Raw genomic sequence first — 16,521 nt, forward strand, 5'->3', positions numbered from 1 at the left:
CGGAGGTTTTTTGTTGGTGGGATGGTGGATACGTGGTGGTCGAGGGAGTGACGACGACAGTGATGGTGGTGGTGTTTTGAATGAAACATGGGTGGTAGCGGTTGGTGTAGTGGTGGTTTGGTATGACGTGTGTTTATAAAAGAACATTTTAAAGATTTTTTTTTATATTCCACATAACGACGCAACATATTTTTTTTCCACATAAGCGTCCATTTCATGGCTTACGTTAGCAAAAAACTAACGGAGTCTAACCTCATAGAAAAAGTAGGTTGGTTGAAACTATTGCGATACATTTTTTAAAGTTGAACATAGCAATAACAAATTTATTATGATATTAGCCATGATTATATCAAGATTATTGAAGTAATATTGAAACTTGAATATAACAAAGAAACAAGAGAATAAAGAAAGATGATGCAAATTAATCATTACAATACATGGTATTTATAATACCAAAATAACTATTTAGAAAGACTAATTGAGCAGACGAACTCATATTATTGGTTTGACAAAAGTAAAAAGGTGACATACAACTTATAAAATCGTCGGTGGTTTCACAACAAAAATTTAATTATTATAATCCAATACCCTCGTCATTATCTATTGTCTACGAGATCAATTTTATTATCGTCACACTAATTCTCAAACTTCAGATTTTAGAGTTTATATAAGGATTTTATAGGGACATGAAACATACACTTGACTTAGTTATGTCCCCTGTATCACCCTTTACATAACCTTCCTGGCGCCTCTTTCTCCATAAAAAAAACCCTCTGTGACCTCCCGCCTTTTGTTCCCTCCAAGATTCACAAACGTAAATGACGGCGACGAAATCAGTTTCAATGTGTTGAGGATTTTGAACTTCATCGATTAGGGTTTTACAACCGCTTTCTTTCTATAATTCTTCTTCTTTTATCAGGTTTCTTTCTTTTTATTTTACTCCTATTTAATCTTGTTCATAACTAATTTAATTTAGGGCTTCCATTTCACTTCGAGTAAACTTTGCACCCAAGTTGTTTAGAATGTCTAATACAATCCCAAGTTGCACAATTTAGCTATTCAGACCACTCTTCTATTACATATGAACCCTTCAAGACTTCTACTGTCAATATTTATTGTATTCATTTGTTTAACATGGATTTTGGATAACAGTTGCTATATATCAGTCCCTAACTTTAGTACTAGGGGTGAAAATGAGCTCGACTAGGCTCGTTTAACTTACACGGAGCTCCGCTCGTTTTGATCTTTATTTCGAAAGCTCGATCTTGGCTCATTTTTTGTTTATTAATTAATTTTTATATAGTTATAATTATTTTTTTATCTATATTTTTTCAGTTATAATTTTATATATAACATAATGTATATCATTTAGTTATTTTTTCATAACATCATATATACTACATAAATTTTATTTTGTTTGTGACACACACACATTATAAAAATTATACAAATAACAGGCTCGTGAGCTGGCTTGAGCTCGATAAGAGAAGCTCGGGCTCGTTTATTAAACAAGCTTACTTTTAGGCTTGAGCCCGGGCTTGGTCGAGCTTTTTCACTAGCTGATATTGAGTAGCTTGCGAGCAGTTTGGCTCATTTGCACCATTACAAGTAGCAATTCCACAAGTTTTTTTTTTTTGGTTAAGATGTAATAATGTTTCCTTTGCTAAGTTTTTGTTGCTGCAATATGCATGGCTTGTTGTAAGTTACTACTCGATGGCACCGCAAGATAATGATAGAACTATATTAGAAATAATAAAAAAAGAAGAGAAAAATATTATATATTAGAATAGAGATAAAAAGAGAGAATGAGTTGTGGTATGATTTTTGAAAGCAAACAAACTTTAGAGATATATGTGTTTTTAAGTTAAATTATAGAGATAGAAATAGTGAAGTTGCCGTGAATGCTCTAAGAAGTTTTTGAAGATTAAACAGTTTCTTTTTATAAAAAAACATGTTTTTTATTAAATTATATAAATAGAAATGGAGAATGGGATGTGAATGCTGAATGAGCATTTCATGGGTTTCTCTATACTTACATTCTCTGCACATTCCAAAGAAAAATTCAGAGAAAACACACAAATCATCATCACTTGACCAGTTCTCTATTTTAGAGAATAAATATATAGATGGTGTAGGGTATTCCTGTCCATCTTTATATCTTTTTCTATTATATTTTTCTAACCTTTGCTTCTTCTCCCCTGGGCAATCTACCCAACAAACATCAATGTGTAATACAGGGAACCGATGCAAGTGCAATATTGGATTTGAGAATTTGAACACAGCAAGCCCAAGCTAGTATCAAGAAAAGAACAGGTGCCACACTTCTCTCTTCTACTTATCCATTCCTCTTTAAGGTACAAATGCCCGACCCGTAACTCCATTGGCATTTTCCCAAGGTTAGTTTCCGTAAAATCTCTTTGTTATATTTTATTATGTTACTATATTCTATGCACCCCAACTGTTACTGAAAATGCCTCAGTATCCCTTCTTCGTTTTTTGACACTCATGTTAGGAACAAAGCGGCGCGCGGAAGCGAAACAGCACACACATGCACAACGATAAACACACATAAACGAAAATATAAACGACACAAGAATTTAACGTGGTTCGGTCCCCGCGAGGGGACCTACGTCCACGGGCTGCAACTAGGTTTTCTTATTAGCTCAGAACCAAGATTACAATTACATGATGGGATATATATAATAAACAAGATTAGGGTTAAACATAATTAGGAGCCAAAACCGGGCCTTCTAATAAAACCGGCCCAAAGGCCTTCATAACCCAACAATCTCCCACTTGAAGGCCTTGCGATAAATTCCAGCCTGCCATCCAAGTAAATATAACAATCTCATTCATCCAGTAACTCTAGTAATCTTCAGTAATAGAAATCAACCAAGCCTCCAGTTCCAAGAACAAGCTAAAACTTCAACAAAAGAAGTTCTCCAAGCCTCCAGTTCTCTAGGAACAAACTAAGATTTCTACCAATCCACACCAGTTGCAGCGCCCCTTCCCATCAGTTACCTGAAAGGCCCATTGAAGCTCCCGAGAGCTCCAATCCGGTCATCACAGACCCAGCCATGACAAAACCCGCCAATGGCTCATCCTCAATCTTAACCGGCCCTCACTTACTCACACTACCGGCTCCAAAGACTTCCAGAGGATAATCACTCTCCAAAAATCAGCAGACTATACCAGGAGAGATTTTCACATTCGGATTTCCCAGTCTTCCGAACTCAACGTCCCTTTGGAAACAAACCTAGAACACACCGCGTGCTCCCACTGTTACCAAAACCCCGAACATGTTCAGACCTCCGAATACGCTCAAGCTAACATCACTGTGGCTCCAGGCTTCATGTCTGCAAACTGAAACCCCTTAGCTCTACCCGATTCAGCGAGCCAAGACCTTATAACTCGGAAGTTGGTTCACTTCTTCCGACGATACAGAGACCGTATCTTCCAAAAGTCTTTAACTAAAAGATTCAACAAATGCTTCATTGAAGTGAGTAACAAGAAATAAAGCAAACTAGAATCTTGAACCCAAGAGTCTTCACCGCCTTCACTGAGTCTCAATGCATCAACCCCAGATACATTCTCAAAAGCAGAATTCCAAACCTTTCGACATCGACTCTTAAAATGTCTCACCTCTACGCAACCTACCAAGTCGACTATGCCCAGCTCCCACTGTCTCTGTTATCCCAATCCATGCCACACCAACACTCCATGAGATGAACCCCACTCGTACTATCCCGGCAAATAACTTTACCCAACACGAGATTATGAACCTCTCAAATGGTGTACCACTGATCACCACCAAACAAGATATAACTTCACAATTCCAAACGAACAAGAAGTAATAATCACAGTTTCGAACCAGCTAACAGGCAAACAGTTATAACAACAGTAGAACTTTCATGAAATCAAGCGGTACCAAGGGTTCTATGACCGTACACACGATCAGTTAACTCAAACCCTAACCGAAAGATCATCCAAACGAGCAATAGTTAACATGACTTGCCACTAACCTCATTTTTTTTTTTTTCACTTATGCCGTCACCAGCACACCCGCTGGTTCCATTTTCTCCAAGTTTATCCATCACCAGTACTCAGACTAATCTCTTGCAAACAAATCTGAACCCGAACCTAAATGGTCTTCACAAAACCCGGTTCCCTGAAGCCGAGCAACCTCCAAAGAAAAACCCTAAAACCCGAAACACCCGACCCGGTGCTTCACCTGCAACGCCCGAGTGAAACCTGCAACTCCAAGAAGTCCAAAACAGGAATTCTAATTGCAAAATCACCCGGAAAACCGTCCCAAACAGCCCTGAAAAACAGCCCCGAACAGCCCTGTTAACCAGAAAAACGAAGATCTCTGACAATACTGTTCACCGCCGGAATCACTGTTCACGGCCGGAAACACTGTTCATGCCGGATACTGTTCACCGCGGCACTGTAGCGGCGGCACTGTAGCAGCCCTTCTCAAACCAGCCTCTTCTACCTTTTTTTTTTTTTTTCGATCGATACCCGTGCAAAACCGTGTGTAAACAACGAGCCAAAGCTCTGATGCCACTTGTTAGGAACAAAGCGGCGCGCGGAAGCGAAACAGCACACACATGCACAACGATAAACACACATAAACGAAAATATAAACGACACAAGAATTTAACGTGGTTCGGTCCCCGCGAGGGGACCTACGTCCACGGGCTGCAACTAGGTTTTCTTATTAGCTCAGAACCAAGATTACAATTACATGATGGGATATATATAATAAACAAGATTAGGGTTAAACATAATTAGGAGCCAAAACCGGGCCTTCTAATAAAACCGGCCCAAAGGCCTTCATAACCCAACAACTCATACATGTTAAACTTTATATTGCTGCTATTTTATGCTTGAGTTGCCAAACAAGCTATTGACTGTGTTGACGCCCTTCTTAGGTTTCATTAGATTGATGATAATTATGAAACAAATTAAGTTGGAATGACCGAACATGTGTGCCCAAGGAACTGGCTTTAAAGAAAACACGTCATGTAGGTCAAACAGATCGCATTGGTTGTGGCGTCTGCATTTCTCACTATGTTATATTAATTTTGCTGCAGATTATTTGTGTTTGGGATTAGAGTAGGATTTGTTTAAACTAGAACTTCAAATGGTTGTCTTTCTCAATGTTATAGTTCATAGCAACTATATTATAGTCTATATAATGTCAAGATACCCAAATAAACATACCCGAACCCAACCTGTTAATCGAAACCCGATCGCCTATTAAACCAAACCTTATTAGGTTGGGAACTGGGTAGTTTTTTTTCGAAACTCAATGCCCCAATAACCCGAGCCGTTTAACAACCCAAACCTCGATTACGTAAACCAAAGAATGCCCCTAAGATGCGTTGGTAATCAGGAACACAATTGATAAGATAACACAGCTATATCAAAGGGGATTCTCTCTCCTTAGTATTGAAAACAAGAATTTCTGCGTACATAAACAAAGAAACAAACGAGGCATCTATAGCCCTGGAACATAACGTAAACAGACTAAATAAGTGGAACCAACAAAGACTGACTAAACCTAATAACCTGGTCATAGGCTGACCAACGGTTAGCTTATTTAAAACTCAAACAATCTTCTAGATGGAATCCCATGCACGTGTTTTACTCGTGAATTATCTTCAGCAAACCCCATAATTCACAGTCCATGACCCCCAGTTCATGTCTGAAATAGACAAACTTGTCTTGAGGAAGTGCCTTAATCAAATTGTTCGCTAACTGATTTCTTGTGTAATGATACTTCAACTTGAGTTCTACCACGTCACGGATGAAATGGAACTTCAGTTCAATATGGTTTGATTTGCTGTGAAGGACATGATTCATTGAGAGACAAATGGCAGATCGATTGCCACAGTGAATGGTTGTAGCACCTTCTTGACTCCACCCCAAATCATCTAACACCCTTCTTAACCAAATTACTTGACAAGTAGCACCAGTAGCTGCCACAGATTCCGCTTCTGTATTTGATAATGATAAAGCAACAGTTGGTTGCTTCTTTGAATTCCAGGTAATTATACCAATTTCTATAGTGAACACTTGAGCTGATACACTCTTTCTACCATCCATGCAACCTGCCCAGTCACTATCAGTGTAACCTGATAATACGATCTGTTTGTCACCTTTACCTTTCTTGGATTATAGTCTAAATTTTAGTGTACCAGCCGGATACTTCAGGATTCTTTGTACTGCCCCAAAATGAAGTTTGGAGGGAGATTGCATGAATCTTGACACATAGCTAACTGAGAAAGCAACATCAGGTCTAGGACGTGTAAGGTATCAATCCTTCCACAATGTTTCTATTAATAGTAGGGTCTACCTTGTCTGCTTCATCTTCAATCTGTAACTTCTCATCTGAATTCATAGGAGTAGGTTTAAAAGTGCAATTCAACATACCATGTTTTTTGAGAAGTTCAGTTGCATATTTAACTTGAGACACAAATACCCCTTGGGATGATTGCTTCACTTCAATACCAAAAAATAAATTGAGTAATCCAAGGCCAGTCATTTCAAAGTTAGTCATCATTCCTTGTTTAAGCTAATCTGCAAGGGATCTGCATGAATTGGTATATACAATATCATCTACATAGATGCATACATAAATACTTTCATTGATACCAGTTTGTTTGATGTATAATGTATTTCAACAAAGTATGCATCAATCTTAGCATACCAGGCCCTTGGAGCCTGCTTCAACCCATACAACGCTTTGTAGAGAACATATACGTGATCCTCCTTTCCTTTCACCTCATTCCATTTCCATTAAGGAAAGCTGACTTCACATCCGACCAACCTAAATAGGCTGCAATAGACAAAATGATTATTATTCTTTCAAACCTTGCCACTGGGGCAAATGTCTCTTGAAAATCGACCCCCCCCTCCTTTTTTATTTGAGAATAGCCTATGGCCACCAGTCTAGCTTTGTACTTGATCACTTCTCCTTGAGGGTTCAACTTGGTCTTGTATGCACCAGTTAAGTTCCTGTCAAGTTCCTGTCAACTGGTGGTTAACAAGTTTCCAGGTATTGTTGTGATTAATTGCATCCAATTCCTCTTTCATTGTAGCCTGCCATTCCATTCTTTTACAAGCTTCATTGTAGGTTTGGGGGATCAGTAGTGGATAGTGCTAATTGACAAGACCTGTCTCAAGGTTCCTGATATTCATTAGAAAGGTACTAGTATCTGTTGGAGCAATCTGAGACCTGTCATCAGTAGGAGTAACAAATGAAGGTGAGGGCACTCACCTTGATTAGAGCTTTGGCCTGGTTCAGTTGTTGAGGAGTGATCATAAGGTGCATCTTCATCTGACAAGTCTTCTGAATCATCTTCAACCAACTGATATGATTCATTGACAGTTTTGCCCTTCTAATCTCACTGTGCATCTTCAATGCATTTAACATCTCTTGTTGTACTGATTTGCTTAGTAATAGGATTATACAACCCGTACCCTTTTGTCTGGCTAGAGTATGCTATGAAAATACGCTTGACAGATTTGTCATCTAATTTTCTTCTGTGTTGGGAAGGAATCGAATCATATGCAATACACCCAAACACCCTCATATTAGTCACAACTGGTTTTCTGTTCATCCAAACTTCAAAGGAGTCTTGGTTACTACGAACTTAGCTGGTGACATATTTAGTACATGTGCGGCTGTGGCAGCAGTCTCTGCCCAAACATAATTAGGTAGCTCTTTTGCTTTAAGCATGCCTCTAGTTAGAGTTAGCCTTTAGGAGTGTTCTGTTTCTTCTTTCTAAGACCCCATTTTGTTCACGGGAGTATGGCGCAGTTAACTCTCTTTTGATACCATTGAGTTCACAAAACGAATTGAACTCATTTGAACAATATTCCCCACCCCTATCTGTTCTTAAGACCTTAAGTTGGTGCTCACTTTGCTTTTCAACTAAGGCTTTAAATATTTAAATTTAGTGAAGGCCTGCCTTGGATTTAATATCTAGGAAGTAAATTAGGGGTAAGGCTTCTCAGAACCTTCTTAACCCCATCAGGTTAACTTGGGACAGTTGAGTCAGATCAAAGGCCCTCTATGGATGGCACCACATAGTTGAACTTAGGGGTAACTGGTATTGCTTCTCAGAACTTTTTTAACCATCTTTTGGTCTGTTACTTCTTCTCCATATGCACGTTGCTGGCTCACAATAGCCATTACTCTAGAGAAGTAGTCACCAATCAACCCTCCACTCTTCATAAGTAGATTTTCAGAATCCCTTCTCATCCCTTGTAACTTTACGGCTTGAACTTGTGAGTCACCTGAAACTCGATCTTCAGGGTGACCCGTGTTTTTTGGCAGACGATGCTGAGGCTATCTTGAAAACAGTTTATCATGAAATGTCTGTTGGATCAAGGCCATGGCCTTAGCATCTTTCTTCATTGCATCTCTGAGAGCCTGTGCACTAATGTTTAGTTCAGCAGTATCCGTTTTACCAGGTCCCATAGATCCTTCAACTTAAGAATCATCTTTATGCGAATATTCCAATACTCATATCCTCCCCCATAAGACTGGGATGTGCGAGTTATTGGTTGGTTCACTCCTGCTTGAACCAGAAGGCACTCATGAAAGATCAAGGAAGAAGGTATGTTCGCTCACTCCTGTGCTCTGATGCCACAATGTTGGTAATCAAGAGCACAATTGATAAGATAACACAGTTATATCAAAGGGGATTTACTTTCATTAATATTGACAACAATAATTTACGTGTACATAAACAAAGAAACAAAGGGGCATTTATAGCCCTGGAATATAATGTAAACAAAATATAAAACTGGAACAAACAAAGACTGACTAAACCTACTAATCCGGTCATAACAACCTTCTAGATGGAATCCCATGCATGTTTTGTACTCCTCATGTGAATCATCTTCAACAATTTGATCATAGATACGGACTTAAAAACCATATTTGGAATGCTTCATATGATTAAAGTCTCTCTTTTGTTAAAAATATATATTGAAAGGAAAAAAAGAGATAATAAGACAAAATAGTTAGCAGTTAAATTTGCAATTGAATAAAGAGAAAGACAAATAAAAAAAGAAGAGATAAATATTATATAATAAAAGAGAGAGAGAGAATGAGATGTGGGCTGTTTTTTGTAAGTCAACAAAATATAGAGGTAAAAGGTGTTCTTTAGAAATTAAGATAGTGAAGCTAATGTGAATGCTCTAAGTAACATTAATCGGTTATATTTATAAATGCTTTATAATATTTCATAATACTATTATGTAAATTAGATTCAAAACTTGTCTCTTAATAAACGTATAATAATAATAATAATAATCCCAACACTTGTTTGCTGCCTTTTACTAGCCAGTTTTGTTTTGGCAGGAAAATTATGCTACTTGGTTGATTGGTTTTATAATAAACCGGTCATTAGCAGCAACTTGTAGCAGTATCCCAGTTGATTCATAGATATCCAATCCTATGAAGTTTGTACGTTACTTCTATCTCCACCCATGAGTTTGTTTGTGTTTATGATTACTATCAAATGTAGATACTTGCACCTACGCATTTCGTGTGTGTGAGTGCATATATGTTCAAATCTTCATCTCAATATATTTGTCTTCTGTTTTTATTTATGTGCAGACGAGTTTGAAACAAACTGGTGGTTACAATCTTCCACCATGCCACATTGTCAAGTTATGTGGTTTCCATATATTACTTGATTGCCCTCTTGATCTATCTGCACTAACAATCTTTTCCCCAATATCTACTGCTCTATATGAAACCAAGAAGCTGCTTGACAAGAACAATTTAATATCCGCAGAGCCCTACTATAAAACTGTTGAAAAATTGCACCTATGGAATGTTTCCCTGATTGATGTTGTACTGATATCTAGCCCAATGGGGATGCTGGGGTTGCCATTTCTTACTCGCACTGAAGGTTTTTCGGCAAAGGTATCTAAAAATGATTTATTTTTCAAGAATATCTATGTGTTTAAATACCATGTGAGTGATTGGCTCATTTCAAGTAAATGGGTTGAAATTATCACCTCTAAAAACAGTTTGCTATCATTTATTGTAAAGTTAATGTTTTTTCGTTTTTGTTTTAAATTATAACTAGATATATGCAACCGAGGTGACTGCAAGGCTCGGTCAGCTTTTGATGGAAGATCTTATTGCAATGCATAAGGAATATAAGCATTTTTATGGACCCAATGAGACTAATTTATTTCAGTTGTTCAAGTGGGAAGAGATTGAAGCTCTTCCACTTGCACTGAAAGATGTAGTTCTTGGTAAAGATGGGACGGAGCTTGGTAGTTGGTTGCCATTGTACAGGTAACGGTTGCATCATCAAGTTTTCGACTGAAGATTATTTATATATATACTTATGTACAAGGAATAATATAAGATTCTTCTCAGTGCAGCTGATGTGAAGGACTGTTTGCAGAAAGTTGAGTGTCTTCGATATGCAGAAGAAGCTTGCTATAATGGCACTTTGATGGTTAAGGCTTTGAGCTCTGGTTTAGAAATAGGTTCATGCAATTGGAGTCTTAAAAGTCCAAAACGGAACATTTCATATATTTCGAGCTCTGTATTTTCATCTGGAACTGCAATGAATTTTGATTTCAGTGCTCTCCAAGGAAGTGATGTACTTATATTTTCTGATTTTGCTTCATGGAATGAGAATAATTGGTCATCTATTGTCCCCAATAATTGCTCAACGAACAGGTAATGGTTCTTTTATTTAATTAATGTGCTATTAATATCAATTTATTTTAAGATTTTCTTTATATGTTGTGAAAAGTTTTTATGTTAATTTGGAAGAAACTTGTGGCAGTGAGAATTCATGGACGTGGGAGTCACTCGGTTTTGATGAGAGTTCAGAAGAAATGGAGAAATTAAACTTCATATGCTCTTGTTGTATGGACTCTGTGAAGGCTGGTGGCTCTGTTCTAATTCCCATTGGAAGGCTTAGCATCATGTTGCAGCTTCTGGAGTTGTTTGATTCACACATTAAGTCATCTGACATCAAGGTGTTTTATTTCATTTGTTAATGTTAATTATTGCTCTCTGCATATAGTATTTTTTTTCCTAAAGGTTTGGATTTTTATTGCTGTCATTCTGTTTTTATAAATTAGTTAAGGCATTATATGTGTATATTGTCAAGGATGCTGTACCTAACAATAAGGATTATATATAAGTTATTACAAATAGAGTTTGTTTTAATAAGAATATAAAATATTGGTATTTTTATTTTTGTAGGTTCCGATATTTATCATCTCGAGTGTGGCAGAGGAGTTGCTGGCATACACTAATATTTTACCAGAATGGTTATGCAAAGATAGGCAAGAGAAGGTAATAGTGCTCAATAAATCATATGTTCAAAGTTCAAACTTAAGGCAGTTGATTGTTTTATGTGTTATAATTGTTTCTCTGGATTTTACAGCTGTACTCTGGGAAATCTGTATTTGGTCATGAAGAGCTCATGAAAGAGAAGAAGATTCATGTATTTCCAACACTTCACACACATCAATTACTGTAAGATACGTTGTGTGCTTCTGGAATTTCAATAGTCATGTACTCGTATATTGCTTGATTTCGTTGGAGATTATTTACCATGTTTATGCTTATTTTAATTTCTAGTTTCATTTTATGTACACAGAATGATGTGGCAAGAGCCATGTATAGTATTCTGTTCTCATTGGAGCTTGAGGCTTGGACCTGCTGTACATTTACTTCAACGTTGGCATGCGGATCCAAATGCACTTTTAGTTCTCGAGGTATTATTCATCTCTTTTAACTTTTGAATATATAGCATACCACCTGTGTGGGAGGGTAATATGGTTATTTAACTATGCCCAGGAAGGAGTTGACACTGATTTTGCACTCTCGCCTTTTAAGCCTATAGCAATGAAGGTTTTGGAGTGTTCTTTCGTTTCTAGTATAAAGTAAGTCATATGTCAATTTTCCATTTGCATTTTTTTCCGATTAAAACACATTTTTATATTATAATTATCTTATGTACAGCACTCAAGACCCAAAGAAACAAATAACATTTATAGTTTTTTAGCAAAGAAATTATTGTTATAGGTTATCATATCACTCTTTGCCTTGTAGGTTGGAGAAGGTTCCACAATTGCTTAAAATGCTTCAGCCAAAACTGATATTGGTAACATTTATTTTTAGCAAATTTGGATTTTCATTGTAATTTGCAAACTTTCTAACATTTGCTTTGTTAACAGCTTCCAGATTGCACAAAACCATACTTCAATTCTTTGAACGAGTCATTATCGTGTCTATTTTTCACTGAAGACGAAACAGTTCGTGTGCCAAGCACTAAGAATCTTGTAGAGCTAAATATTGCAACAAACTTGGCTTCACAGTTGACTTTATCAAGGTTGAAATCTCAAGAGTTGACCATTTCAAGGTTAAAAGGCAAACTCTTTGTGGATCAAGGGAAACACTATTTAGTTGACGAAAAACCGGCATTGTCTTTAAAAACGACGCCTTTGGTGCATTGGGGTAAGGTTGATTTGCAAAATCTGGTTTTGGCACTGGAGAAGATAGGGGTCAAAGGGTCAGTGGAAAAAGTCAAATCTGAAGATGAATGTGTGGTGTTGAATGTATCTGAGCCTAATAAGGCTTTGATACACGTGAAAAAAACAAGTACTGTTATCAGCACTGGAGATGAGAGTTTAGCTTCTCTTATCTCTGATGCAGTTCATGGCCTTTTGAATGGCGTTTGAGGTCTCAGATTGGGTAATAGATAGATCAAAGCTTTTGATGTTTTGTTCGGTAGAAGCGCTTTGTATACTTTTTGATGCATGAATAGAATGTTAATTATAATTAGTTAGTAATATTGTTTGTGTTAGTTATTTTACAAAATGATTTGATAGGTATTATGCATTTTGTTTCATTTCTATGCATAAAACATACTGCAAATTGATATTAGTCTGAAAATTTTATCTTACTAACCAAAGTTCCTAAATGTTTCAGTCACTGAAATCACAAACCCTAAATGACACATTTAATCCCATCTATTACTGCTCTCTTATAACTAATTGGCTGAAGCGTTCATCCAGATTCAAATGGGTAGGTGATCCTTCTCTTGAAACGTGCGAACCAGCCTAAAGTTCTCGGAAATTACAATCTACTTGTTCCTGCACCCGTAGGCCCAAACATATGTCTAAAGCTGATATGCCCATGGTATTGGTTTGTGAATAATGTTTCAAGTGTTTCAAAATGGGTGGCATCTAAATATTCTACCACATGATGTATTTAGAAGTTTTATGGGCTATGTTTATGTTAACTGATAAACTAAACCAAAACTTTGTAATAAGAAGTTTGCAAAAAGTAGCACACATATACAATTTACAATATGAATATCTTATTATTGTAAATCCCTAGCCTCACAAGTTCCTTACCAAACAATTTTCATAACTATTTGTACAAACGTCCCAAATCAATTTTTTCATAAAAGAACTATGAAGTTCATCCAAGTCTATGAAGATGCTCAATCTAAAACCGTGCTAACATGTGATCAAGGCAAGAATTCACCACAAGAGGCTTTAACCCCATGTTTAAATGACAAACAAATAAATCCAATCAAGAGATGATGAAGTGGTAAGCACCTGATTCCTTTATTTTATAAGAGACATCCAACGCCTGATCCTGTTGGTTAGTAAGGTACTAATAGAGTCTCGTATGTTTTTTATATAACAAGTTCTCAATCTACCAAAATAAAACAAATAAATTCGATTAATGAAATTTAAATGAATAAAATGGTAAAGTAGATTAAAAACAAATTTTATAAGCGTTATTATTTCTTCAAGGTAAAAGAAAGAAAGGCCCATATATAGTATAGGGGGTTCATGTAACTTGACTCATCAACTATCATCGTACTGCAAACACAAACGCCGTTGCTTCGAGGTAAACCCTAATATTACTGTATTGTGTTTCAATTCTATGAATAATAAACTCATTTTGGCTGCTGTTATGATTGATGATCTATTAGAACAACAATTGATGTGGTTGTTAAGAAGATTGCAATATGATTTAGTGATTCATTATGCTTCCATTAGATGCATGTTTTATACCTCTGTTTTTCTTTGGGGTTACAACTTTAAGATATACAACTTGGCATTTATAATCTGTGAGAGCTGTGAAGCCTGCTAAGGACTAAAGCATTTTAAAGTGTAGGATTAAACAACTAAACTAAATGTTTGTGACATTTTTTCTGTTTGTTTTCTTGCAGTATTTTGAATTTGTAAACATGGGGAGAGTTAGCGTCCTAAACGATGCTCTCAAGAGCATGTACAATGCTGAAAAGAGGGGGAAACGACAAGTCATGATTAGGCCATCCTCGAAAGTTATCATCAAGTTTCTTATGGTTATGCAAAAGCACGGTATGATTATTCTCTATATAGACACTCATTCAGAGCAAACTGCTAAATGATATGTGTTTCTGAACTCAACTCTGCAGGTTATATTGGTGAGTTTGAGTATGTTGATGACCACAGGTCCGGTAAGATTGTGGTCGAGTTGAATGGGCGTTTGAACAAATGTGGGGTCATCAGTCCTCGTTTTGATGTCGGTGTCAAGGAAGTTGAACCTTGGACCGCAAGGCTTCTTCCTTCAAGACAGGTTAGTAATGTTTAGAAAAATAATATTTACAAAATAATAATAATAACGATAACGATAACATTTGATGCTGGTGTCAAGGTGCGTTTCTAACTGATATGAACATTTGCAGTTAGGTTACATTGTGTTAACAACATCCGCTGGAATCATGGATCATGAAGAAGCAAGGAGGAAGAATGTTGGTGGCAAAGTGCTCGGTTTCTTCTACTGAGATTTTTGAATTTTTTTTGGTAAACAGTTTATTGTTATGCTAATGGCGATCATGGTTTTTTATTGATTCAATATGTTTTTGTTGCCTTTTTGTGATTAGGTTTCTGGATTATGGTTTATTATATGTTTTTTTTACCTGAGGTGTGTTTAATTTAAGATGTTATGTTTTTTTCGTTCTGTATTAAGATAATGGGACGGAGCATCTCTCAAAGTCGTATAATTCATTATATTTAGCTGATTTGTTGATAGATATCACCATTCTAGAGGCAATTGCGTATTTGCGCTCTCTAAATCAAATATACTTATACAAATTAAATGACCAGAAAACATACAAACAAGACGCCAATGCCCTATATTTAAAGCAAGTAGATCTGACAATATAGTTTTTTGTTAGATTAGATTGTTTTTTGAACGAAACGACAAGAGTCAAATATATATATGACATCCGGGAAGAACGAGCAATGCACTAAGCACGAGAAATCAAAAATCAAAATTGCACAATAGTGTTCTGTTCTAGGTTCTAACAATTGCATTTTTACTCTACATTTGCACTACAAGATATGTATTCCCCTTCACTGCTTCCATGGTTACCTCTAGGGATTGGCATTTCCTGTTAATTTTTCTCGTTTCGTGTATTCCTGGGAACCCATTTTGTTGGCATTAACACACTGCGTTACTCTCCTAGCCGACATTGAGCATAATGTGGACCAATTCAGTGATTGAAGATGATTAGATCAATGATAAATGGCAACATTTGGAGATCAATACCCAAGTTTCTTTTGCTATTCTACAATCCGCAAGCAAATGTTTTAATGACTCCAATACCACACGACAATTACCGCATGATATACACCTGCACACCTGTTTTACTAATGTTTCTCTTGTTGGCACTTTGTTGATAACAGCCCGCCAAATGAACTACCTAATAATTATAATTGTATTAATTTTTAAAAAAATATCAACAACTTATCATTGTATTACTACATTTCATACACTTTATTGAAAAATCACTAGATGAAACGAATTATATGATTTTCGAGAGCTGCTTTGTTTTGTTGTCTTCTTTCGTATTTTCTATGTGACAACTGACAAGTGTGTTACATAAAAGTGCAATATAAAACAACAGTTGTATGCAATACAAAAAAAATGATCGTATAACAACACATGACAAACTTCTAAAAGCCGTTACATTAGGTTTCGATCACACCACTTACACCAAAATATTCATACCAATACATTTCTTAACTTATTTTCAAAAGAAACAGAAAACAGCTTTTCTTGTATCTTGCCAAAGCTTGTGTAGTTGCCCGCCCACTATTCAAAATAGTTTCACTACTTCTCAACCACCGCCATCGTCATTACCACCACCTTCCTCTGCAACACAGATGGTGGTCCTTGTGTTGCACTTCATTGGAGCTTCATGTATGTGACAATCATAAAACTAGAATATGTGAATAAAAAGAGTCTAAAAGTGATCATGAATTGTTTGTACATAAAAAATGAGCTTTTGAGTTAATGGTAGAGCATATATGTGAGGCATATTCTTTGAGCATTAACTTTAGAATATATTGCTTTTTATTATATTGTTATAATATATTCAATGTGTAAAGGCATAAATCATAATAGATATATGTTTCTGCAAAAGTGGATCATTAAAAAAATGACATCATTGTGTA

The 16,521-nt window shown here is 36.4% G+C and overlaps 2 protein-coding genes across 2 annotated transcripts; both read left to right on the forward strand.

The window, feature by feature from the left end:
- Positions 1-1,977: 1,977 nt before the first annotated feature.
- Positions 1,978-12,882, forward strand: LOC143569053 (uncharacterized). The gene is made up of 12 exons (XM_077055057.1): positions 1,978-2,396; positions 9,380-9,484; positions 9,638-9,949; positions 10,116-10,330; positions 10,415-10,723; positions 10,833-11,028; positions 11,258-11,350; positions 11,442-11,533; positions 11,658-11,775; positions 11,858-11,943; positions 12,113-12,164; positions 12,238-12,882. Exons 2-12 carry the CDS (start codon positions 9,476-9,478, stop codon positions 12,739-12,741), a joined length of 1,986 nt encoding a protein of 661 aa, XP_076911172.1. The 5' UTR covers positions 1,978-2,396; positions 9,380-9,475; the 3' UTR covers positions 12,742-12,882.
- Positions 12,883-14,244: 1,362 nt separating this feature from the next.
- LOC143569043 (small ribosomal subunit protein uS8-like) lies at positions 14,245-15,037 on the forward strand. The gene is made up of 3 exons (XM_077055048.1): positions 14,245-14,400; positions 14,478-14,638; positions 14,748-15,037. The coding sequence occupies exons 1-3, from the start codon at positions 14,268-14,270 to the stop codon at positions 14,844-14,846; spliced, it is 393 nt and encodes a 130-aa protein (XP_076911163.1). The 5' UTR covers positions 14,245-14,267; the 3' UTR covers positions 14,847-15,037.
- The last annotated feature ends 1,484 nt before the right edge of the window (positions 15,038-16,521 follow it).

Source organism: Bidens hawaiensis, unplaced genomic scaffold, assembly GCF_021521415.1.
Source record: "Bidens hawaiensis isolate Kalapana, Puna unplaced genomic scaffold, B.hawaiensis_p1.1 tig00024294_1, whole genome shotgun sequence".
In the NCBI taxonomy this organism is placed as follows: Eukaryota; Viridiplantae; Streptophyta; class Magnoliopsida; order Asterales; family Asteraceae; genus Bidens; species Bidens hawaiensis.